At 40.7% G+C, this 25,099-nt stretch overlaps 1 protein-coding gene across 1 annotated transcript in view; it reads right to left on the minus strand.

Moving 5' to 3' along the window:
• Window positions 1-10,045: 10,045 nt before the first annotated feature.
• The window catches only part of LOC139751391 (uncharacterized), a 36,239-nt gene continuing 21,185 nt past the window's right edge, over window positions 10,046-25,099 (minus strand). The window contains exons 3-4 of the mRNA XM_071666769.1: window positions 13,499-13,595; window positions 10,046-11,112 (exon numbers count right to left, since the gene is read on the minus strand). Of these exons, the coding sequence (XP_071522870.1) occupies window positions 11,023-11,112; window positions 13,499-13,595 (187 nt within the window). The 3' untranslated portion in view covers window positions 10,046-11,022. The remainder of the gene's footprint in view (window positions 11,113-13,498; window positions 13,596-25,099) is intronic.

Genomic DNA, 25,099 nt, shown 5'->3' on the forward strand with positions numbered 1-25,099 from the left:
TGATACTCTCTCATCCCAACTCTCATTTACCCTCTTTTTCACCTCTTGCACCTTTCTCTTGACCTCCTGCCTCTTTCTTTTATACATCTCCCACTCATTTGCATTATTTCCCTGCAAAAATTGTCCAAATGCCTCTCTCTTATCTTTCACTAATAATCTTACTTCTTCATCCCACCACTCACTACCCTTTCTAATCCGCCCACTTCCCACGCTTCTCATGCCACAAGCATCTTTTGCGCAAGCCATCACTGCTTCCCTAAATACATCCCATTCCTCCCCCACTCCCCTTACGTCCTTTGTTCTTACCTTTTTCCATTCTGTACTCAGTCTCTCCTGGTACTTCCTCACACAAGTCTCCTTCCTAAGCTCACTTACTCTCGCCACTCTCTTCACCCCAACATTCTGTCTTCTTTTCTGAAAACCTCTACAAATCTTCACCTTCACCTGCACAGGATAATGATCAGACATTCCTCCAGTTGCACCTCTCAGCACATTAACATCCAAAAGTCTCTCTTTCGCGCGCCTATCAATTAACACATAATCCAATAACGCTCTCTGGCCATCTGTCCTACTTACATACGTATACTTATGTATATCTTTCTTTTTAAACCAGGTATTCCCAATCACCAGTCCTTTTTCAGCACATAAATCTACAAGCTCTTCACCATTTCCATTTACAACACTGAACACCCCATGTACACCAATTATTCCCTCAACTGCCACATTATTCACCTTTGCATTCAAATCACCCATCACTATAACCTGGTCTCGTGCATCAAAACTACTAACACACTCACTCAACTGCTCCCAAAACACTTGCCTCTCATGATCTTTCTTCTGACACCCAGGTGCATATGCACCAATAATCACCCATCTCTCTCCATCCAATTTCAGTTTTACCCATATCAATCTAGAGTTTACTTTCTTACACTTTACCACATACTCCCACCACTCCTGTTTCAGGAGTAGTGCTACTCCTTCCCTTGCTCTTGTCCTCTCACTAACCCCTGACTTTACTCCCATGACATTCCCAAACCACTCTTCTCCTTTACCCTTGAGCTTCGTTTCACTCAGAGCCAAAACATCCAGGTTCCTTTCCTCAAACATACTACCTACCTCTCCTTTTTTCTCTTCTTGGTTACATCCACACACACTTAGACACCCCAATCTGAGCCTATGAGGAGGATGAGCACTCCCCTGCGTGATTCCTTCTTCCGTTTTCCCTTTTAGAAAGTTAAAAACAAGAAGGGGAGGGTTTCCAGCCCCCCACTGGAAACATATTAGGTACAGTAGGGTTGAGGGTCAAGTCAATTGGGAGGTAAGTTTGAATAGAGAAAAACTGGAGGAAGTAAAGTGTTTTAGATATCTGGGAGTGGATCTGGCAGTGGATGGAACCATGGAAGCGGAAGTGGATCATAGGGTGGGGGAGGGGGCGAAAATCCTGGGAGCCTTGAAGAATGTGTGGAAGTCGAGAACATTATCTCGGAAAGCAAAAATGGGTATGTTTGAAGGAATAGTGGTTCCAACAATGTTGTATGGTTGTGAGGCGTGGGCTATGGATAGAGTTGTGCGCAGGAGGATGGATGTGCTGGAAATGAGATGTTTGAGGACAATGTGTGGTGTGAGGTGGTTTGATCGAGTAAGTAACGTAAGGGTAAGAGAGATGTGTGGAAATAAAAAGAGCGTGGTTGAGAGAGGAGAAGAGGGTGTTTTGAAATGGTTTGGGCACATGGAGAGAATGAGTGAGGAAAGATTGACCAAGAGGATATATGTGTCGGAGGTGGAGGGAACGAGGAGAAGTGGGAGACCAAATTGGAGGTGGAAAGATGGAGTGAAAAAGATTTTGTGTGATCGGGGCCTGAACATGCAGGAGGGTGAAAGGCGGGCAAGGAATAGAGTGAATTGGATCGATGTGGTATACCGGGGTTGACGTGCTGTCAGTGGATTGAATCAGGGCATGTGAAGCGTCTGGGGTAAACCATGGAAAGCTGTGTAGGTATGTATATTTGCGTGTGTGGACGTATGTATATACATGTGTATGGGGGGTGGGTTGGGCCATTTCTTTCGTCTGTTTCCTTGCGCTACCTTTCCCCGTCAGTTGCACTTCTTCCCTGCAAAAATTGTCCAAACGCCTCTGTCTTCTCTTTCACTAACAATTGTACTTCTTCATTTCACCACTCAGAACCCTTTCTAATCTGCCCACCTCCTACCTTTCTCATGCCACATGGATCTTTTGTTCAAGCCATCACTGCTTCCCTAAATACATCCCATTCCTCCCCCACTCACCTTACGTCACTTGCTCTCACCTTCTTCCACTCTGCACTCAATCTCTCCTGGTACTTCCTCACACAAGTCTGCTTTCCAAGCTTACTTGCTCTCACCACTCTCTTCACCCCAGCATTCTCTTTTCTTTTCTGAAAACCTCTTCAAATCTTCACCTTCGCCTCCACAAGATAATGATCAGACATCCCTCCAGTTGCCCCTCTCAGCACATTAATGTCCAAAAGTCTTTCTTTTACACACTTGTCAATTAACACGTAATCCAATAATGCTCTCTGGCCACCTCTCCTACTGACATACGTACACTTATGTATATCTCTCTTTTTATACCAGGTATTCCCAATCTCCAGTCTTTTTTCAGCCCACAAATCCTCAAGCTCTTCACCATTTCTATTTACAACACTGAACACCCCATTTACATCAATTATACCCTCAACTGCCGCATTACTCACCTTTGCATTCAAATCACCCATCACCATAGCCCAGTTTTGTGCATCAAAGCTGTTAACACACTCACTTAGCTGGTCCCAAAACACTTGCCTCTCATGATCTTTCTTCTCATGACAAGGTGCATAGGCACCATTGCTCACCCATCTCTCTCATCACATATTCCCACAATTCCTGATTCAGGAGCAGTGCTACCCCTTCCTTTGCTCTTGGTCTCACACCAACCTCTGACTTTACTCCTAAGACATTCCCAAACCACTCTTTCTCTTTACCTTTGAGCTTCGTTTCACTCAGAGCCAAAACATTCAGGTTCCTTTCCTCAAACATACTACCTATCATTTCTTGTTTCTCATCTTGGTTACATCCACACACATTTAGACACCCCAATTTGAGCCTTCAAGGAGGATGAGCACTCCCCACATGACTCCTCCTTCTGTTTCCCCTTTTAGAAATTCAAATACAGGGTGGGGGGAGGGGGGGTTTCCAGCCCCCCCAGCCCCAGCCCCCACTCCTTCCCCCTTTAGTTGCCTTCTGTGACACACAGGGAATACGTGGGAAGTATTCATTATACTTGATCACTGTTTTCTGCGTCAATGAGGTAGCGCCAGGAAACAGATGAAGAATGGCACATCCACTCATATCTACATAAATGCCCGTATACATGCATATACCTAAACATATCAGCATATACACATATACATACATATACAGATATACATATATACACATGTACATATTCATACTTGCTTGCCTTCATCCTTTCCTTGCTCCACCCTGCCCAACAAGAAACAGCATTGCTACCCACTGCTTCAGCGAGGCAGCACCAAGTAAACAGAGAAAAAAAAGGCCACATTAGTTCCATAGCTGTCATGTGAAATGCACCAAAACCATAGCTCCCTATCGATATCCAGCCCCCACAGACCTTTCCATGGTTTCCCCTGACATTTCACATGCCTTGGGTCAGTCCATTGACAGCACGTTGACCCCAGTATACCACATCATTCCAATTCACTGTATTCTTTGCATGCCTTTCACCCTCCTGTATGTTCGCAAGTCCCAATCGCTCATAGTCATTTTTAATCCATCCTTCCACCTCCAAATTGGTTTCCTGCTTCTCCTTGTTCCCTCCCACTCTGACACATATATCCACTTTGTCAACCTTTCCTCACTCATTCTCTCCTTATATCCAGACCATTTCAACACACCCTCTTCTGCTCTCTCAACCACCCTTTTTATTTCCACACCTCTCTCTTACCCTTTCATTACTTACTTGATCAAACTACCTCACACCAGATAATGTCCTCAAACATTGTATTTCCAACACATCCACCCTCCTCCGTACAACCCTATCTATACTCCATGTCTTGCAACCATATAATGTTGTTGGAACTACTATTCCTTCAAACATACTCATTTTTGCTCTCCAAGATAATGTTCTCTCCTTCCACACATTCTTCATTGCTAACAGAACTTTCGTCCCCCAACCCCACCCTGTGACTCTCTTCTGCTTCCATGGTTCTATTCGCTGCTAAGTCCACTCCCAGACATCTAAAACACTTCACTTCCTCCAATTTTTCTCCATTCAAACTCACATCTCAACCAACATGTCCCTTAATCCTGCTTAACCTAATAACCGTGCTCAAATTCACATTTACTCTCAACTTTCTCCTTTCACACACTTCCAGACTTGGCCACAAACTTCTCCAGTTTCTCACTCAAATCAGCCACCAGAGCTGTATCATTGTCAAACAATAACTGACTCACTTCCCAAGCCCTCTCATCCCCAACAGACCGCATACTCACCCTTCTCTCCAACACTCTTGCATTTACCTCCCTAGCCACCCCATCCATAAACAAATTAAACACACCCCTGCCACAGACCAACCTTCAGTGGAAACCAATCACTTTCCTCTCCTCCTACTCGTACACATGCCTTACATCTTTGATAAAAACTTTTCACTGCTTCTAGCAACTTACCTTCCACTTCATATACTCTTAAGACCATCTGCAAAGCATCTCTATCAACCTTGTCATATGTCTTCTCCAGATCCACAAATGCAACATACAAATCCATCTGTTTTTCTAAATATTTCTCACACACATTCTTCAAAGCAAACACCTAATCCACACATCCTTTACCACTTCTGAAACCACACTGCTCCTCCCCAGTCTGATGCTCTGTACATGCCTTCACCTTCTCAATCAATACCCTCTCATACAGTTTCTCAGGATTACTCAACAAATTTATGCCTCTGTCGTTTGCACACTCACCTTTATCCCTGTTGTCTTTGTACAATGGCACAATGCATGCATTCCACCAATACTCAGGCACTTCACCATGATCCATACATGCAGTGAATATCCTTACAAAGCAAACAAAAATGCAGTCACCCACTTTCTTAATGAATTTAACTACATTGCCATCCAACCCTGCTGCCTTGCCAGATTTCATCTTCTGCAAAGCTTTCACTACTACTTCTCTGTTTACTAAGTCATTTTCTTTTACCCTCTCACTTCACACAGCACCCCTACCAAAACACCCTATGTCTACCACTCTTTCATCAAACACATTTATCATACCTTCAAAATACTCATTCCATCTCCTTCTCACAACATCGCTACCTGTTATCACTTCCTTCCTTCACCGATGTTCCTATTCGTTCTCTTGTCTTACACACGTTATTTACTTCCTTCCAAAACATCTTTTTTTACTATCATAATTATTATCATAGTAGCGCAAAGAAACAGACACCCACATATACATAATGTATATACATACACATATATACACATGAACATATCCATACTTGCTGCCTTCATCCATTCCCATCAGCACCCTGCCACACATGAAATGGCACCCCCCTACCTCTATGTGCGCACGAGGTAGCGCTAGGAAAAGACAGTAAAGGCCACATTCGTTCACACTCAGTCTCTAGCTGTCATGTGTAATGCACTGAAACCACAGCTCCCTTTCCACATCCAGGCCCCACAAAACTTTCCATGGTTTACCCCAGACGCTTCACATGCCCTGGTTCAATTCATTTACAGCACATTAACCCCGGTATACCACATTGTTCCAATTTACTCTATTCCTTGCATGCCTTTCACCCTCCTGTATGTTCAGGCCCCAATCGCAAGGAATGGTGTATGTGAGGAAGGCATGTAAAGACAGGGATAAGTGAAGACTCTTTTGCCATGGCCACCTCTTGATGGGAGTTTAAGGAGAGAACAGGCATCATAGATATAGATAGAGATCAAAATTGATTAATAATGTTTTATATGGTCAACAGCAAATCAAGTTGAAAGGAACAAAATGGATAGAATTCAGCATTACTTTACCAGCAAAACTTTGTGCAGTGGCAGTGGCAGTAGGAGGTACTGCTACTGTGGAAAGTAAAAGAAGCTTAAAATTGGAAAAATTTATTAAGTTTCAGCACCTCAAGGGGATACTCTAGTTTTAGTAGAGTATCCAAGTTTCACTCTGCCTTCTCATGGTGACCTTGTTATTACACCCTAAGGGGTGGAACTAAAGGGGAGAGGCATTGCACAATTACATTAGGGCAGTACTTTCAGATTTGGACAAAAACCTGAGGTGTGCTGCCACTTTTAGTTTTTTGACAATTTTTGAGCCTCACTGCCTCTGGAAACACTGTGCTAGAATTGCCCTGTGCCATTGACCTGCCAAGGGTGAGGCACAAAAGGCTAAGAAGCGGCACTGGAGTTTACCAGTTATTCCGAGGGTTAAAAGAGATGAGCAGTTGAGGATGATGGTGCTGAATGTTAATGGAATGACTGTTAGAGTAAAATGAGGGAGATTGGAGAGAGGTTCAAAATTTTTAGCATGGATGTTCTAGGGATTGGGGAGACTCATAACCTTGGGCAGGGTGAGTGGAGCGAAAGTGGAAATGATGAATGCAGTTTATGGGAGGGCATGGAAGGAGGTGTGGTATGGATGGGAATAAGTGAAAATTATTGGGGAAGAGGAAAAGAATGATATGCAATTATGCTATCACCAAGAGTATAGAAGGCTGTTACAGAGCATGGATGGAATGGATCAAGAATAGTATGGGTGAAAGGAAAGATTGGGATTGTGAAGTATGCATGGGTATATGTGCCTCTGAATGTGAAGACTATAAGGTAAGGATGAAATGAAGCTTTTCTGGAGAAATTTGAATGACTGTTTAAATGGTATTGAAAATGAGAGAAACATGGTCATATTGGGTGATATGAATGTGAAAGTGGGATGTAACGAAATTGGTGAGATAATTGGGAAATGAGGAGTGCCTGGAGAATGAAAATGGAAGCTATCTTGTGGATATTTCTGCTGAGAGGGGTTTATTCCTAGCAAACACCTTTTTTCAGCACAAGGTGATCCACAGATGTGCATGGATGAGGAAAGATGGAACAGAAGAGCAAAAGGCTTTGATTGACTATGTGGCAGTGGATGAAAGATTTAGAAACACCATGCTGGATTCTAGAGTCAAGGAAGGATTCATTGGAGACTCAGGCCATTTCGTAATTCTTGTGGTGATGAGGATCAGGAAGAAGAAGAGGTATAGTGTAAGAAAGAATGGAGAAGTAAAAGCATTGGCAAATGAGAAGATGAAACAAAGGTAACTGAAAGCTTAGATGGAAGTGCAGCAAAAGTAGTAATGCAGTCACATGAATAAGGTGTTTAGAATATTCAGAGAAATTCTAGTAAAGGTTGTAGAATCAGTATATAGATACAAGGTAGAGAGATACAGGAATAAAAGGCAATGCATGGTGGACAGAAGAGATTAGAAATGCAGTGGGAGAGAAGAAAAAGGCATATGGTAAATTAATAGGAATGGACCAATGGAGGTTCAGCAAAGGAGGAGGGAAGAATACAAAATAAGTAAGCAGAATGTTAAGAAGCTGATAGAGGAAAGCACAGAAAGAGTAGATGAAGATTTTGGAAGGAAGTCAAGTGGAAAGTTTGGGGATGGTAAGAAACTATATTGGAAGGAGGTGAAAAACGAAAGAGGTGGATGTAAGAGTAGACATGATGTGAGAAGTAAGGACAGGGAGTAGCTGAATCAAAAGGAGGAAGTGAAAGGAAGATGGAAAGAGTATTTTGAAGAACTAATGAATGCGGGGGGAGAGACAGCAGTTATTACATGCATGGGTATGGAGGATGGAAGAAGGAGGATACAAATGCAAGGGCCTTTAGCAAAAAAGGGAGGTAAGAAGGACAATAAAGAGGCTGAAGGTAGGAAAAGCACTTGGAGAAGTATGAAGGAGAAAGTGTCATAGAGTGGATGCATCTTATATGTAATTTAGCATGGAAACAGAAGGTTGTGCCTGAGGATTGGGTGAAAGCTATTATAGTTCCTATATTCCTTTATTCAAAGGAAAAGGTACAAAGGATGTGTGTAGCAATTATATGGGAATAAGTCTATTAAGTATACCAGGAAAAGTGTATACAAGAATCTTAATTGACAGAGTGATGGAAGTGACTGAAGAGTAAGGGGATTTTAGGGAAGGTAGGGGATGTGTGGATCAGATTTTTGTAATAAAGATGACCATGGAAAAGTATTTAGCGAAAGGTAAGAAGTTGTATGCAGCTTTTATGGATCTAGAGAAAGCGTATTTCAGTGTCGAGTGGAATGCTTTATGGGATGTGTTAAGGATATATGGTATATGGGGACAACTGTAGGATGGTGTGACAGTCTTCTATAGAGGAGCAGATGCATGTATAAGAGTGGATGGAGAGCCGAGCGAAAGTTTTGGGATATATGTAGATGAGAGGCAGGGCTGTTTGATTTCACCATGGCTTTTTGATATACATGTGGATGGAGTGATAAGAGAGATGAAAGCAAAACAAGGGAAAAGGGATGCAGAGATGGAGTGTAATGGCGAGATATGGTGGCTAGTGGCAGCCTGTTTGCAGATGATACTGTGTTGTTTGCCGAGAGTGAAGAGGAGTCACAGAAGGTTGTAAGTGTGTTTTATGATGTGTGTAAGCATAGGAAATTGAAGGTAAATGCAAGTAAAAGTAAAGTAATGGTGTTTGAAAGGAACTGGAGTGAAAGTATAGATTTTGCAAAACATATAGAGTGAAAGAAGAAAGTGTACTAAATTGTGCTGTGTATATTGGGGAGAGAAAGACTGGAAGCAAGAGAATTTAAGTATCTAGGAGTTGTCTTGGGTTGGTGTGATGATATGGAAGAGATAAGGGAGAGAGCAGTAATGGATAGAAGAGTCATTGGGTCCCGTAATAGAATAATGAAGGGTAGAGGTGTAAGTATGGAAGTGAAGAGAGGATTAAGGGACAGCATAGTCCTCCAAACCCTGACCAATGCAGCTGAAACATGGACATGTAATGATTCATAGAGGCCAAAAATCCTTGCTGTGGAAATGAGCTATTTGAGAAGTGCTTGTGGTGTGACGAGATGGAATGAGGGAACAAAAAAATAAAAGGATATATGAGAGATGTGGTATGGTAGGGAATGCAAGGGTAGTGAATTGTGGAGTGGTAGAATGGTTGAAACAATACTTTGAGGTGGTTTGGGCATGTGGAAAGAATGCAAGACTGGGAGCTTACAAGGAAAGTGAATGATTATACAATTAAAGGGGTTGGTGTGAGTTGAAGACCACCTGTGACATGGGCAAATAGGGTGGAAGGATACTGGAAGGAGACAAACAGAGGAAGAATGCGTGGAATGGTGTATGCGATGGAGGCATGTAAGGCCAGGGATAAGTGGAGACTTGCCATGGCCACCCCTTGATGGGGGTTCCTGGAAGGAATCGGCATCAAAGAAATAGATAGAACTAAGGGAATAGAACACAATAAGAAAAATTAAAAGACTAAAGAAAACTTGCTTAGACTAAAAGTTTTTCAGAAGGCATGAAGCAGATTAAATCTATGAGAATTTTGTGAAATATACCGAAATAGCATCAAGAACCCATTAGGTAAAAATTGAGAAAAGATTTAATGCTTAACCCAGAGACAGTAAGTCTACACAGAATAAGTGTTGAAACCGTTAAGTCTAAGCAAATAGTTGAAAACAGTGCTGAAGGAACCCATAACTCACTTTCATTCAATTAGCATGGCAGCAAACAAAATCAACATTGTAAAACAAAAATAGTAGAGCTATGTGCCAGCCCTGTATCAAGGCAAAATTCTATTGTAGGTGCTTGTAGGTAGGTAAATTCTCTTTCTTTAAGTAACATGGAGCACACCTTTCTCTATAAGAAGCATGTAATTAAAGTATGTGCAAACTCTTCATTTCAATTTATCCCCATTCGCATAGGTAAATGAAATGAAGTTTTGCTAAGCCTCGAGTGATACTCCAGATATGATTTTTTTTTATTTCATATTTTGGTATACAAATTATTTTTTCATTGGATTTTTAAGCACAGCATTATAATATTCAACATGCATAAGTTTAAGTTACAATTATTTTCATATTACTATAAAACTGGAAATTTAATAAATTTAAAGAAATCATTACAATCCATACTTCATTTTAAAAGATATCTAGAATAATAAACTTTAGTGTAAATAACAGTAAACTGTACTTGGCAAACTTGGTAAATTACAGATGCCTACCTTACAACATAACACCAAGAAAAAAAGAAAAACTAAGGAAAACAGAAATGCTAGATTTCAAAATTTGTAAGCAATTCCTTGGAGTGATTTTATTTACAATTCATTTGTAACAACTACACTAATATAAAACTAACAAATAATGCCTCAAAACATGTCAGTTTCAGTTGCTATCTTTATTCTCCAGCAAGATGAAATTCACATATTGTTACTTAGCCAAAGCTGGAAATATGTTAGATTTTTAAAAAGCAATACAGTTGCAGTATTAGCAGTCTAATTATTGTGTATTTTCTTCAGTCCCAGAAATATAGTTCATGTCAGCACAAGCTCATTAATTACTGTGTAGGGTTAAGAAAGATGTCTTACCTCCTGTTTACTATTACTAAGTAAAACCAAAAGAGGAGGAGTCTTTTTATTACTGTACACAAGTTTTACAAAAAACAAACATAAGAACTAGTATGAATAAATTTACATGATGTGAAATTCACTATCCACATGATACTGATATTGAAATAAAGTCAGTGTATTGAGACATTCTAGACATCAAATATCTACACTCTATTGAGATAATTACTTGTTTGATATTTTGATGGCTTGTTGGTTTACATGAGGTTTACGGGTAGTGGTTTTTCAGCATCACAGAATATATATGATATTAACACTGAAAGGGATTTTTCCTGTTTGAGAATAAATATGAACATAACACTCAAACAGAGGACACATTTCTATAATTCTTGGTGTTCATAATCAAGGTTCATCATGTCACTGTTGTCATCTTGTGTAGTTACTAAAGCACAGTCTCCTGGGAATACGTCCTGTAGGATACAAAATAATTTTTAGCTTGAACCCTTATTAGGATTATAATGTTAAATCTGATTAGAATATGAACCTGGAGAGAGATCTTATGCCCATATATTTTCAAAATAAAAGATTGAGAGAAAGGCTTAGGTTTGTTCCAGTGGTAGGATAAAGGAAGACATGTTTATGTGGTATAGACAAAAAGGGAATAAAGAGACTACTAGAGTTCACTAGCATCAATCTAATGAAATTACCAAGAAGCACATAATTAGTATTTATCTTTTTATATAATACTACATTTTTCTTTCATCTTTCCAAGGATAGATTTCTGCCAAACATTTTTTCTTTACATAAAATTTTCATGAGAGCCCAATTCCATGTGTTATTCATATAAGTTACAGTATTTCTTAATTCAGTTGCTAAGCAATCATTTGCCTTTGATATCTACTTTTTTAATAATGCTGTTGTTTATACTCTGAAAGAGACCAGTCATCTTTGATAAATACATTTCAATGATGAAACCCAAAAGTCATGACCTGAAAGATATTTTCCTTTCTTCTTTATCCATGAATTTGAGCCAAGCCCTCATCTTACATAGAGTTTCAGAATGCCTAGTTTTTCAGAATAGCTGCAGTGTTTATACGGTAAGCAGTATTTTGAACTCAACCCTTAAAAAGAAGAAACAATTTCATAGAGTTCTGAACTTTTAATGAATATATCAAAAGATTAGTTTTCATATATGTCACTTAGCAAGAAGACATTTTTGTTAAGGAAGTTGAGGTTACTGAACAAGGAAAGCTACTGAAGATTTGTATTACTGTATTACAAATGAGAAAACTACTACTACTTACTGTGTATGCATCAAAGGAAAAGAGCATTTTCTCATATTCTAATGTATACAACAATATATATATATAATAAATATAAATATAATTAATTTTCCAAAAGAAGGGACAGAGAAGGGGGCCATTTGAGTATATTCCCTCAAAGGTCCAGTCCTTCGTTCTTAACGCAACCTCGCTAATGCGGGAAATGGCGAATAGTTTGAAAGAAAGAAATAAATACTATACTAAGGTATATCTCGGAAAGCAAAAATGGGTATGTTTGAAGGAATAGTGGTTCCAACAATGTTGTATGGTTGCGAGGCATGGGCTATGGATAGAGTTGTGCGCAGGAGGATGGATGTGCTGGAAATGAGATGTTTGAGGACAATGTGTGGTGTGAGGTGGTTTGAGCGAGTAAGTAACGTAAGGGTAAGAGAGATGCGTGGAAATAAAAAGAGCGTGGTTGAGAGAGCAGAAGAGGGTGTTTTGAAATGGTTTGGGCACATGGAGAGAATGAGTGAGGTAAGATTGACCAAGAGGATATATGTGTTGGAGGTGGAGGGAACGAGGAGAAGTGGGTGACCAAATTGGAGGTGGAAAGATGGAGTGAAAAAGATTTTGTGTGATCGGGGCCTGAACATGCAGGAGGGTGAAAGGAGGGCAAGGAATAGAGTGAATTGGATCAATGTGGTATACCGGGGTTGACGTGCTGTCAGTGGATTGAATCAGGACATGTGAAGCGTCTGGGATAAACCATGGAAAGCTGTGTAGGTATGTATATTTGCGTGTGTGGACGTATGTATATACATGTGTATGGGGGTGGATTGGGCCATTTCTTTCGTCTGTTTCCTTGCGCTACCTCACAAACGCGGGAGACAGCGACAAAGAAAAAAAAAAAAACTAAGATTATGATTAATAACAAGGTATCTATTGTACTATCTAGAAAAGATTTACTAGCTAATGAAAATGTAATGATGGTGGAATGTATTGAGTGTTTATGATGTGAGATGAAATCTAGAATTAAAAGTAATACGTGAAAATCAACACTGGGCTGAAAACTGACTCAAAAGTAGATTAGAAAAGGATCCCACATGTCATCAATCTATACAACCTATACAATCTATAAAATATGATATGTTGATGCAGTAGATTCAGCTAAGAGATATAAAAAGTATGAAAGATTTGTGAGAAAGATAAAAATGAATGGAAACATGAATAACATAAAAGTAACTGCATTAAATAAAAGAAATTATGAATGAAATATGGTTTGATAGGCAGATGAGAATATGGATATTTTGGCAATACTCTCAGAAAGGAATGCATGCACTCTCTTACTTATGTATAGTCAAAAATGTCACAAATAGATGATTAATCAACAGTGTGACATACAGTGTAAGACTTATGACATACAAAATAGAGTTTTGTTTCAATAAAACAGTTACACTTTAATATATACCATTTTGATGATTTGGCAACAATAAAATACATACATCACCATAGTTCAATTTTTATTTCATCTGCTTATAGTGTATTTTATCATGTAGCAATGTTATCCCAAAACACAATGTGTAAGCCTTACCTCACATTGGTTAATGTTGCCAGATATAGCTTGCATGATTTTAACTAATAATCTTGAGTCAGATGCCTCTAAGGCCGGACCTGAAGCAAGTATTAAGCTGAAACATAAAAAGAAATGAATAGCAAACAATGACTTATCTTGCTCGAAAGAAAAGGAGCTTCATGCAACACCAGGAGTCAAAGTGCAATACCGTTTGTGCTTGTAAGCTCATAAGAAAGACCAGTTTTCTTATCAAAAGACATATCAAAAGATGGATATATATACTGGGGATAGGGAAGAAAGAATACTCCCCACATACTCCCTGCATGTTGTAGAAGGCAACTAAAAGGGGAGGGTGCAGGGGGTTGCAAATCCTCCATTCCCATTTTTTAATTTTCCAAAAGAAGGAACAGAGACGGGGCCAAGTGAGGATGTTCCCTCTAAGGCTCAGTCTTCTGTTCGTAATGCTACCTCGCTAAGGCAGGAAATGGCAAATATGTTTGAAAAAAAAAATTATATATATATATATATATATATATATATATATATATATATATATATATATACAAACATAGTGCATAGAAATGCACACTTTCATAGAACATACAAACCTCCAACAGTCAGGATCGAACCGGGGACCCCTGTGCAAGAGGCAGGAATGCTAACCGCTAGGTTATGGCCTATATATATATATATATATATATATATATATATATATATATATATATATATATATATATATATTTTATTTATATTTATTTATTCATATATTTGTATTTTAACTTTCTAAAAATGGGAAACAGAAGGAGTCACGCAGGGAGTGCTCATCCTCCTCGTAGACTCAGATTGGGGTGTCTAAATGTTTGTGGATGTAACCAAGATGTGAAAAAAGGAGAGATAGGTAGTATGTTTGAGGAAAGGAACCTGGATGTTTTGGCTCTGAGTGAAACGAAGCTCAAGGGTAAAGGGGAAGAGTGGTTTGGGAATGTCTTGGGAGTAAAGTCAGGGGTTAGTGAGAGGACAAGAGCAAGGGAAGGAGTAGCAACACTCCTGAAACAGGAGTTGTGGGAGTATGTGATAGAATGTAAGGAAGTAAATTCTTGATTAATATGGGTAAAACTGAAAGTTGATGGAGAGAGATGGGTGATTATTGGTGCATATGCACCTGGGCATGAGAAGAAAGATCATGAGAGGCAAGTATACGTATGTAAGTAGGAGAGATGACCAGAGAGCGTTATTGGATTATGTGTTAATTGACAGGCGCGCGAAAGAGAGACTTTTGGATGTTAATGTGCTGAGAGGTGCAACTGGAGGGATGTCTGATCATTATCTTGTGGAGGCTAAGGTGAAGATTTGTATGGGTTTTCAGAAAAGAAGAGTGAATGTTGGGGTGAAGAGGGTGGTGAGAGTAAGTGAGCTTGGGAAGGAGACTTGTGTGAGGAAGTACCAGGAGAGACTGAGTACAGAATGGAAAAAGGTGAGAACAATGGAAGTAAGGGGAGTGGGGGAGGAATGGGATGTATTTAGGGAATCAGTGATGGATTACGCAAAAGATGCTTGTGGCATGAGAAGTGTGGGAGGTGGGTTGATTAGAAAGGGTAGTGAGTGGTGGGTTGAAGAAGTAAGATTACTAGTGAAAGAGAAGAGAGAGGCATTTGGATGATTTTTGCAGGGAAAAATGCAATTGAGTGGGAGATGTATAAAAGAGACAGGAGGTCAAGAGAAAGGTGCAAGAGGTGAAAAAGAGGGCAAATGAGAGTTGGGGTGAGAGAGTATCATTAAATTTTAGGGAGAATAAAAAGATGTTCTGGAAGGAGGTAAATAAAGTGCGTAAGACAAGGGAGCAAATGGGAACTTCAGTGAAGGGCGCAAATGGGGAGGTGATAACAAAGTAGTGGTGATATGAGAAGGAGATGGAGTGAGTATTTTGAAGGTTTGTTGAATGTGTTTGATGATAGAGTGGCAGATATAGGGTGTTTTGGTCGAGGTGGTGTGCAAAGTGGGAGGGTTAGGGAAAATGATTTGGTAAACAGAGAAGAGGTAGTAAAAGCTTTGCGGAAGACGAAAGCCGGCAAGGCAGCATGTTTGGATGGTATTGCAGTGGAATTTATTAAAAAAGGGGATGACTGTATTGTTGACTGGTTGGTAAGGTTATTTAATGTATGTATGACTCATGGTGAGGTGCCTGAGGATTGGCGGAATGCGTGCATAGTGCCATTGTACAAAGGCAAAGAGGATAAGAGTGAGTGCTCAAATTACAGAGGTATAAGTTTGTTGAATATTCCTGGTAAATTATATGGGAGGGTATTGATTGAGAGGGTGAAGGCATGTACAGAGCATCAGATTGGGGAAGAGCAGTGTGGTTTCAGAAGTGGTAGAGGATGTGTGGATCAGGTGTTTGCTTTGAAGAATGTTTGTGAGAAATACTTAGAAAAGCAAATGGATTTGTATGTAGCATTTATGGATCTGGAGAAGGCATATGATAGAGTTGATAGAGATGCTCTGTGGAAGGTATTAAGAATATATGGTGTGGGAGGCAAGTTGTTAGAAGCAGTGAAAAGTTTTTATCGAGGATGTAAGGCATGTGTACGTGTAGGAAGAGAGGAAAGTGATTGGTTCTCAGTGAATGTAGGTTTGCGGCAGGGGTGTGTGATGTCTCCATGGTTGTTTAATTTGTTTATGGATGGGGTTGTTAGGGAGGTGAATGCAAGAGTTTTGGAAAGAGGGGCAAGTATGAAGTCTGTTGTGGATGAGAGAGCTTGGGAAGTGAGTCAGTTGTTGTTCGCTGATGATACAGCGTTGGTGGCTGATTCATGTAAAAAACTGCAGAAGCTGGTGAGTGAGTTTGGTAAAATGTGTGAAAGAAGAAAGTTGAGAGTAAATGTGAATAAGAGCAAGGTTATTAGGTACAGTAGGGTTGAGGGTCAAGTCAACTGGGAGGTAAGTTTGAATGGAGAAAAACTGGAGGAAGTGAAGTGTTTTAGATATCTGGGAGTAGAGTTGGCAGGGGATGGAACCATGGAAGCGGAAGTGAATCATAGGGTGGGGGAGGGGGCGAAAATCCTGGGAGCCTTGAAGAATGTGTGGAAGTCGAGAACATTATCTCGGAAAGCAAAAATGGGTATGTTTGAAGGAATAGTGGTTCCATCAATGTTGTATGGTTGTGAGGCGTGGGCTATGAATAGAGTTGTGCGCGGGAGGGTGGATGTGCTGGAAATGAGATGTTTGAGGACAATGTGTGGTGTGAGGTGGTTTGATCGAGTAAGTAATGTAAGGGTATGAGAGATGTGTGGAAATAAAAAGAGCGTGGTTGAGAGAGCAGAAGAGGGTGTTTTGAAATGGTTTGGGCACATGGAGAGGATGAGTGAGGAAAGATTGACCAAGAGGATATATGTGTCGGAGGCGGAGGGAATGAGAAGTGGGAGACCAAATTGGAGGTGGAAAGATGGAGTGAAAAAGATTTTGAGTGATCGGGGCCTGAACATGCAGGAGGGTGAAAGGCGGGAAAGGAATAGAGTGAATTGGATCGATGTGGTATATATATATATATATATATATATATATATATATATATATATATATGTATATATATATATATTATCCCTGGGGATAGGGGAGAAAGAATACTTCCCATGTATTCCCTGCGTGTCGCAGAAGGAGACTAAAAGGGAAGGGAGCGGGGGCTGGAAATCTTCCCCTCATTTTTTTTTTTTTTTTTTTTTAATTTCCAAAGGAAGGAACAGAGAAGGGGGCCGGGTGAGGATATTCGCTCAGAGGCCCAGTCCTCTGTTCTTAACGCTACCTTGCTAATGCAGGAAATGGCGAATAGTTTGAAAAAAAGAAAAGAATATATATGTGCATAAATAGCACATATAGACGGGCACTACCATATAACGTACTACCCTCAAACAGCCTCCCAGAGGTAGGAGAAGAAGAATTCTACCTACGTATTCCCTGCTTGTCATAGGCGAATAAAGTGGGTGGGAGCAGTGGGCTGGAAACCATCCCCTTCTTGTGTATAAATGTGAGGATGTAACCAAGATGAGAAGAGAGGAGAGATAGGAAGTATGTTTGAGAAATGAAACCTGGATGTCCTTTCTCTGTGTGAAGCAAATCTCAAGGGTACGAGGGAAGAATGGTTTGGAAAGTTCTTGGGAGTAAAGTCAGGGGCTGGTGAGAGGACTACTGCAGCAGGAGTTGTGTGAATATGTGATAGAGTATAAAAAAGTAAATTCTAGATTGATGTGGGTTAAACTGAAAGAGGATAGCGAGAGATGAGTTATTATCATTATTGGTGCTTATGCACCTGGTCATGAGAAGAAAGTTCATGAGAGACAAGTGTTTTGGGAGCAGTTGAGTGAGTGTGTCAGCATTTTTGGTGTATGAGACCAGGTATTAGTGATGAGTGATTTAAATGTGCAGGTAAGTAATGTGGTAGTTGAGGGTATAATTGGTGCGCATGGGGTATTCAGTGATATGAATGGAAATGGTGAAGAGTTTGTGGAGTTGTGTCCTGAAAATATAATTTCATACATAAGTGAGTAGGAAAGACAGTCAATGGGCATTATTAGATTGATTACACGTTAACTGACAGGAATGTAATAGAGAGACTAGGATGTAAATGTGCCAAGAGGGGCAACCAGTGGGATGTCTGATCACTATGTAACAGAAGTGAGGGGTGAAGGTTTGTATGAGTTTTCGAAAAAGAAGAGACAGTATCGGGGAGAAGAGAGTGGTGAGAGTAAGTGAGCTTAGAAAGAAGACTTGTGTGAAGAAATACCAGTAGAGATTGAGTGTAGAATGGCAAAAGGTGAGAGCAAATGAAGTGAGTAGAGTGAGTGAGGAATGGGAGGTATTTAGCTAAGTAGTGATAGCATGCAAAAGAAATGCACGTGGCATGCGAAAAGTGGGAGGTGGGCAGATTAAAAAGGGTAATGAGTGGTGGGATGAAGAAGTGAAGTTGCTACTGAAAGAGAAAAGAGAGGTGTTTGGGCGGTACTTACAAGGAAGGAATGCCAGTGATTGGGAGATGTATAAGAGAAAATGGCTGGAGGTCAAGGGGAAAGTGCAGGAGTTGAAAAAGAAGGCATATGAGAGTTGGGGTAAGAGAGTACCATTAAACTTTAGTGAGGATATAAAGATGTTTTGGAAGGATGCAAATGATGTGCAAAAGGCAAAAGAACAAATGGGGACATCAGTGAAAGGAGCAAAAGGGGAAGGGAGTATTTTGAAGGATTGTTAAATTTGTTTGATGATAGAGTGGCAGAAGTAGGGTGTTTAGGTTAGGATGGTATACATAGTAAGAGAGTCAGGGAGAGTGGTTTGGTGGAAAGAGAAGACGTGGCAAGGTAGCAGCATGGATGGTATTGCAGTTGAATTATTTAGAAAGTTGGTGACTGTGTTGTTGATTGGTTGGTAAGGATATTTAATGTGTGTATGGATTATGGTGAAGTGCCTGTATAAAATCAAAGGGGATAAAGGTGAGTGTTCAAACTACAAATGCAGAATTTTGTTGAGTGCACATGGAAATTTATATGGGAAATTGTTGATTGAGAGGATGAAGGCATGTACAGAGCATTAGAGTGGGGAGGCACAGTGTGTTTTCAGAAGTGGTAGAGGATGTGTGGATCAAAATGCTTGCTTTGAAGACTTTGTGTGAGAAATACTTAGAAAAACAGATGGATTTGCATGTGGCATTTATGAACCTGAAGATTGCATATGATAGGGGTTGATAGCGATGCTTTGTGGAAGATCTTAAGAATGTATGGTGTGGGAGGTAAGCTGTTAGAACAGTGAGAAGTTTTTAACAAGTAAGTAAGGCATGTGCACGAGTAGGAAGAGAGGAAAGTGATTGGTATCCAATAAAGGTAGGTTTGCGGCAATGGAGTATGATGTCACCATGGTTATTTAATTTGTCTATGGATGGGATGGGGAGGGAGGTAAATGGAAGAGTTTTGGAAAGAGGGCAAGTATGAAGTCTGTTGTGAATGAGAGAGCTTGGGAAGTGAGTCAGTTGTTGTTCGCTGATGATACAGCGCTGGTGGCTGATTCATGTAAAAAACTGCAGAAGCTGGTGAGTGAGTTTGGTAAAATGTGTGAAAGAAGAAAGTTGAGAGTAAATGTGAATAAGAGCAAGGTTATTAGGTACAGTAGGGTTGAGGGTCAAGTCAACTGGGAGGTAAGTTTGAATGGAGAAAAACTGGAGGAAGTGAAGTGTTTTAGATATCTGGGAGTAGAGTTGGCAGCGGATGGAACCATGGAAGCGGAAGTGAATCATAGGGTGGGGGAGGGGGCGAAAATCCTGGGAGCCTTGAAGAATGTGTGGAAGTCAAGAACATTATCTCGGAAAGCAAAAATGGGTATGTTTGAAGGAATAGTGGTTCCATCAATGTTGTATGGTTGTGAGGCGTGGGCTATGAATAGAGTTGTGCGCAGGAGGGTGGATGTGCTGGAAATGAGATGTTTGAGGACAATGTGTGGTGTGAGGTGGTTTGATCGAGTAAGTAATGTAAGGGTATGAGAGATGTGTGGAAATAAAAAGAGCGTGGTTGAGAGAGCAGAAGAGGGTGTTTTGAAATGGTTTGGGCACATGGAGAGGATGAGTGAGGAAAGATTGACCAAGAGGATATATGTGTCGGAGGCGGAGGGAACGAGAAGTGGGAGACCAAATTGGAGGTGGAAAGATGGAGTGAAAAAGATTTTGTGTGATCGGGGCCTGAACATGCAGGAGGGTGAAAGGCGGGAAAGGAATAGAGTGAATTGGATCGATGTGGTATATATATATATATATATATATATATATATATATATATATATATATATATATATTATCCCTGGGGATAGGGGAGAAAGAATACTTCCCATGTATTCCCTGCGTGTCGCAGAAGGAGACTAAAAGGGAAGGGAGCGGGGGCTGGAAATCTTCCCCTCATTTTTTTTTTTTTTTTTTTAATTTTCCAAAGGAAGGAACAGAGAAGGGGGCCGGGTGAGGATATTCGCTCAGAGGCCCAGTCCTCTGTTCTTAACGCTACCTTGCTAATGCAGGAAATGGCGAATAGTTTGAAAAAAAGAAAAGAATATATATGTGCGTAAATAGCACATATAGACGGGCACTACCATATAACGTACTACCCTCAAACAGCCTCCCAGAGGTAGGAGAAGAAGAATTCTACCTACGTATTCCCTGCTTGTCATAGGCGAATAAAGTGGGTGGGAGCAGTGGGCTGGAAACCATCCCCTTCTTGTGTATAAATGTGAGGATGTAACCAAGATGAGAAGAGAGGAGAGATAGGAAGTATGTTTGAGAAATGAAATCTGGATGTCCTTTCTCTGTGTGAAGCAAATCTCAAGGGTAAGAGGGAAGAATGGTTTGGAAAGTTCTTGGGAGTAAAGTCAGGGGCTGGTGAGAGGACTACTGCAGCAGGAGTTGTGTGAATATGTGATAGAGTATAAAAAAGTAAATTCTAGATTGATGTGGGTAAAACTGAAAGAGGATAGCGAGAGATGAGTTATTATCATTATTGGTGCTTATGCACCTGGTCATGAGAAGAAAGATCATGAGAGACAAGTGTTTTGGGAGCAGTTGAGTGAGTGTGTCAGCATTTTTGGTGTATGAGACCAGGTATTAGTGATGAGTGATTTAAATGTGCAGGTAAGTAATGTGGTAGTTGAGGGTATAATTGGTGCGCATGGGGTATTCAGTGATATGAATGGAAATGGTGAAGAGTTTGTGGAGTTGTGTGCTGAAAATATAATTTCATACATAAGTGAGTAGGAAAGACAGTCAATGGGCATTATTAGATTGATTACACGTTAACTGACAGGAATGTAATAGAGAGACTAGGATGTAAATGTGCCAAGAGGGGCAACCAGTGGGATGTCTGATCACTATGTAACAGAAGTGAGGGGTGAAGGTTTGTATGAGTTTTCGAAAAAGAAGAGACAGTATCGGGGAGAAGAGAGTGGTGAGAGTAAATGAGCTTAGAAAGAAGACTTGTGTGAAGAAATACCAGTAGAGATTGAGTGTAGAATGGCAAAAGGTGAGAGCAAATGAAGTGAGTAGTGAGTGAGGAATGGGAGGTATTTAGCTAAGTAGTGATAGCATGCACAAGAAATGCACGTGGCATGCGAAAAGTGGGAGGTGGGCAGATTAAAAAGGGTAATGAGTGGTGGGATGAAGAAGTGAAGTTGCTACTGAAAGAGAAAAGAGAGGTGTTTGGGCGGTACTTACAAGGAAGGAATGCCAGTGATTGGGAGATGTATAAGAGAAAATGGCTGGAGGTCAAGGGGAAAGTGCAGGAGTTGAAAAAGAAGGCAAATGAGAGTTGGGGTAAGAGAGTACCATTAAACTTTAGTGAGGATATAAAGATGTTTTGGAAGGATGCAAATGATGTGCAAAAGGCAAAAGAACAAATGGGGACATCAGTGAAAGGAGCAAAAGGGGAAGGGAGTATTTTGAAGGATTGTTAAATTTGTTTGATGATAGAGTGGCAGAAGTAGGGTGTTTAGGTTAGGATGGTATACATAGTAAGAGAGTCAGGGAGAGTGGTTTGGTGGAAAGAGAAGACGTGGCAAGGTAGCAGCATGGATGGTATTGCAGTTGAATTATTTAGAAAGTTGGTGACTGTGTTGTTGATTGGTTGGTAAGGATATTTAATGTGTGTATGGATTATGGTGAAGTGCCTGTATAAAATCAAAGGGGATAAAGGTGAGTGTTCAAACTACAAATGCAGAATTTTGTTGAGTGCACATGAAATTTATATGGGAAATTGTTGATTGAGAGGATGAAGGCATGTACAGAGCATTAGAGTGGGGAGGCACAGTGTGTTTTCAGAAGTGGTAGAGGATGTGTGGATCAAAATGCTTGCTTTGAAGACTTTGTGTGAGAAATACTTAGAAAAACAGATGGATTTGCATGTGGCATTTATGAACCTGAAGATTGCATATGATAGGGGTTGATAGCTATGCTTTGTGGAAGATCTTAAGAATGTATGGTGTGGGAGGTAAGCTGTTAGAACAGTGAGAAGTTTTTAACAAGTAAGTAAGGCATGTGCACGAGTAGGAAGAGAGGAAAGTGATTGGTTTCCAATAAAGGTAGGTTTGCGGCAATGGAGTATGATGTCACCATGGTTATTTAATTTGTCTATGGATGGGATGGGGAGGGAGGTAAATGGAAGAGTTTTGGAGATAGAGGCAAGTATGCAGTCTGTTGGGATAAGAGGGCCTGGGAAGTGAGTCAGTTGCTCTTTGCCGAAGATACAGCAGTGGTGGTTGATTCGAGTGAGAAATTGCAGAGGTTGGTGACTGATTTTGGAAGTGTGTGAAAGGAGAAAGTTGAAAGTAAATGTGATTGTAAGCAAGGTTATTTGGTTCAACAGGGTTGAGTGATAAGCTAGTTGGGATTGTGAATTTGAACGGAGAAAAATTGGTGGAAGTGAGGTGTTTTAGATATCTGGGAGTGGACTTGGCAGTGAATTGAACCATGGAAATGGAAGTGAGTCATAGGAGAAGGCGAAGGTTCTAGGGGCAATGAAGAATGTGTGGAGAGAACATTATCCCAGGAAGCAAAATCGGATATGTTTGAAGGAATAGTAGTTCCAACAATGTTATATGGTTGCAAGGCATGGGCTAAAGGGGTTGTGCGGAGGAGGGTGGATGTATTGGAAATGGAATCTTTAAGGACAGTATATGGTGTGAGGTGTTTTGATCAAAGCAATGAATAGGTAAGAAAGATGTGTGCTGATAAAAAGAGTGCGGTTGAGAGACCAGAAGAGGATGTGTTGAAATAGTTTGGACATATGGAGAGAATAAGTTAGGAAAGATTGACAAAGAGGATATATGTGTCAGAAGTGCAAGAAACAAGGAGAAGCAGGAAAGCAGAGAGGAGGTGGAAGGATGGAGTATAAAAGATTTTGAGGAATCCGGACCTGAACGTGCAGGAGCATGAAAGGCGTGGAACGACATGGTATGTTGAGGTCAACGTGCCGTGAATGGATGAATCAGGGCATGTGAAGTGTGTGGGGTAAAACATAGAAAGGTCTGTGGGGTTTGGAAGTGGATAGGAAACTCTGGATGCCAGCAGATGTGGTCTTTCTTCACTATGTTTCCAGGTGTTACCTCGTTGACACAGGGGGAGACGATGCTGTTTTCTGTGGGGCAGGGTGCACTAGGAATGGATAAAGGCAAGCAAATATGAACATATATGTGTAAGTTGATTGGTCTTTCTCCATGTTTACTGGCACTACCTCTCTAACACGGGAAACAGCAATTAACACATGCACATATTCATACCTATGCATTTCAACGCATACATACAGACACAGACATATACATGTATACACATGTACAAATTCATACTTGCTGCCTTCATCCATTCCCATCGTCACCCCGCAACACATGGAATAGCATCCTATCCCCCCCTTCTTCCGGTGAGGTAGTGAAAGAAAAAGACAAAAAAGGCCACATTTATTCACACTCAGTCTATAGCTGTCATGTGCAATGCACCGAAACCACTGCTCCCTTTCCATATCCAGGCTCCACAGACCTTTCCATGGTTTACCATAGACACTTCACATGCCCTGGTTCAATCCACTGAGAGCACGTCGACCCCGGTATACCACATCGTTCCAATTCACTCTATTCCTTTCACGCCTTTTCACTCCATCCCTCCACCTCCAATTTGGTCTTCTGCTTCTCCTCATTCCCTCCACCTCTGACACATATATCCTCTTGGTCAATCTTTCCTCACTCATTCTCTCCATGTGACCAAACCATTTCAACGCACCCTTTTCTGCTCTATCAACCAATTTCATTTATTACCAAACATCTCTCTTACCCTTTCATTATTCACTCGATCAAACCACCTTACACCACATATTGTCCTCAAACATCTCATTTCCAACACATCCACCCTGCTTTGTACAACCCTATCTATAACCCATGCCTCACAACCACATAACATTGTTGGAATCACTATTCCTTCAAACATACCCATTTTTGCTCTCCGAGATAACGTTCTCACCTTCCACACATTCACCAATGCCACCAGAACCTTCACCCCCTTCCCCACCCTGTGACTCACATCCACTTCCATGCTTCCATCCGCCGCTAAGTCCACTCCCAGATATCTAAAACGCTTCACTTCCTCCAGTTTTTCTCCATTCAAACTTACCTCCCAATTAACTTGTCCCTCAACCCTAATGAACCTATAATGACCTTGCTCTTATTCACATTTACTCTCAGATTTCTTCCTTCACACACTTTACCATACTCAGTCACCAACTTCTGCAGTTTCTCACCCAAATCAGCCAACAGCGCTGTATCATCAGCAAATAACAATTGACCACTTCCCAAGCCCTCTCATCCACAACAGCCTGCATTCTTGCCCCTCTCCAAAACTCTTGCATTCACCTTCCTAACCACCTCATCCATAAGCATATCAAACAACCATGGAGACATTACGTACCCCTGCCACAAACCTGACATTCACTGGGAACCAATTACTTTCCTCTCTTCCTACTCGTACACATACCTTACATCCTTGGTAAAAACTTTTCACTGCTTCTAGCAACTTACCTCCCACACCATATACTCTTAAAACCTTCCATAAAGCATTGATATCAA

This window comes from Panulirus ornatus, chromosome 11 (genome assembly GCF_036320965.1).
Source record: "Panulirus ornatus isolate Po-2019 chromosome 11, ASM3632096v1, whole genome shotgun sequence".
Taxonomy (NCBI): domain Eukaryota; kingdom Metazoa; phylum Arthropoda; class Malacostraca; order Decapoda; family Palinuridae; genus Panulirus; species Panulirus ornatus.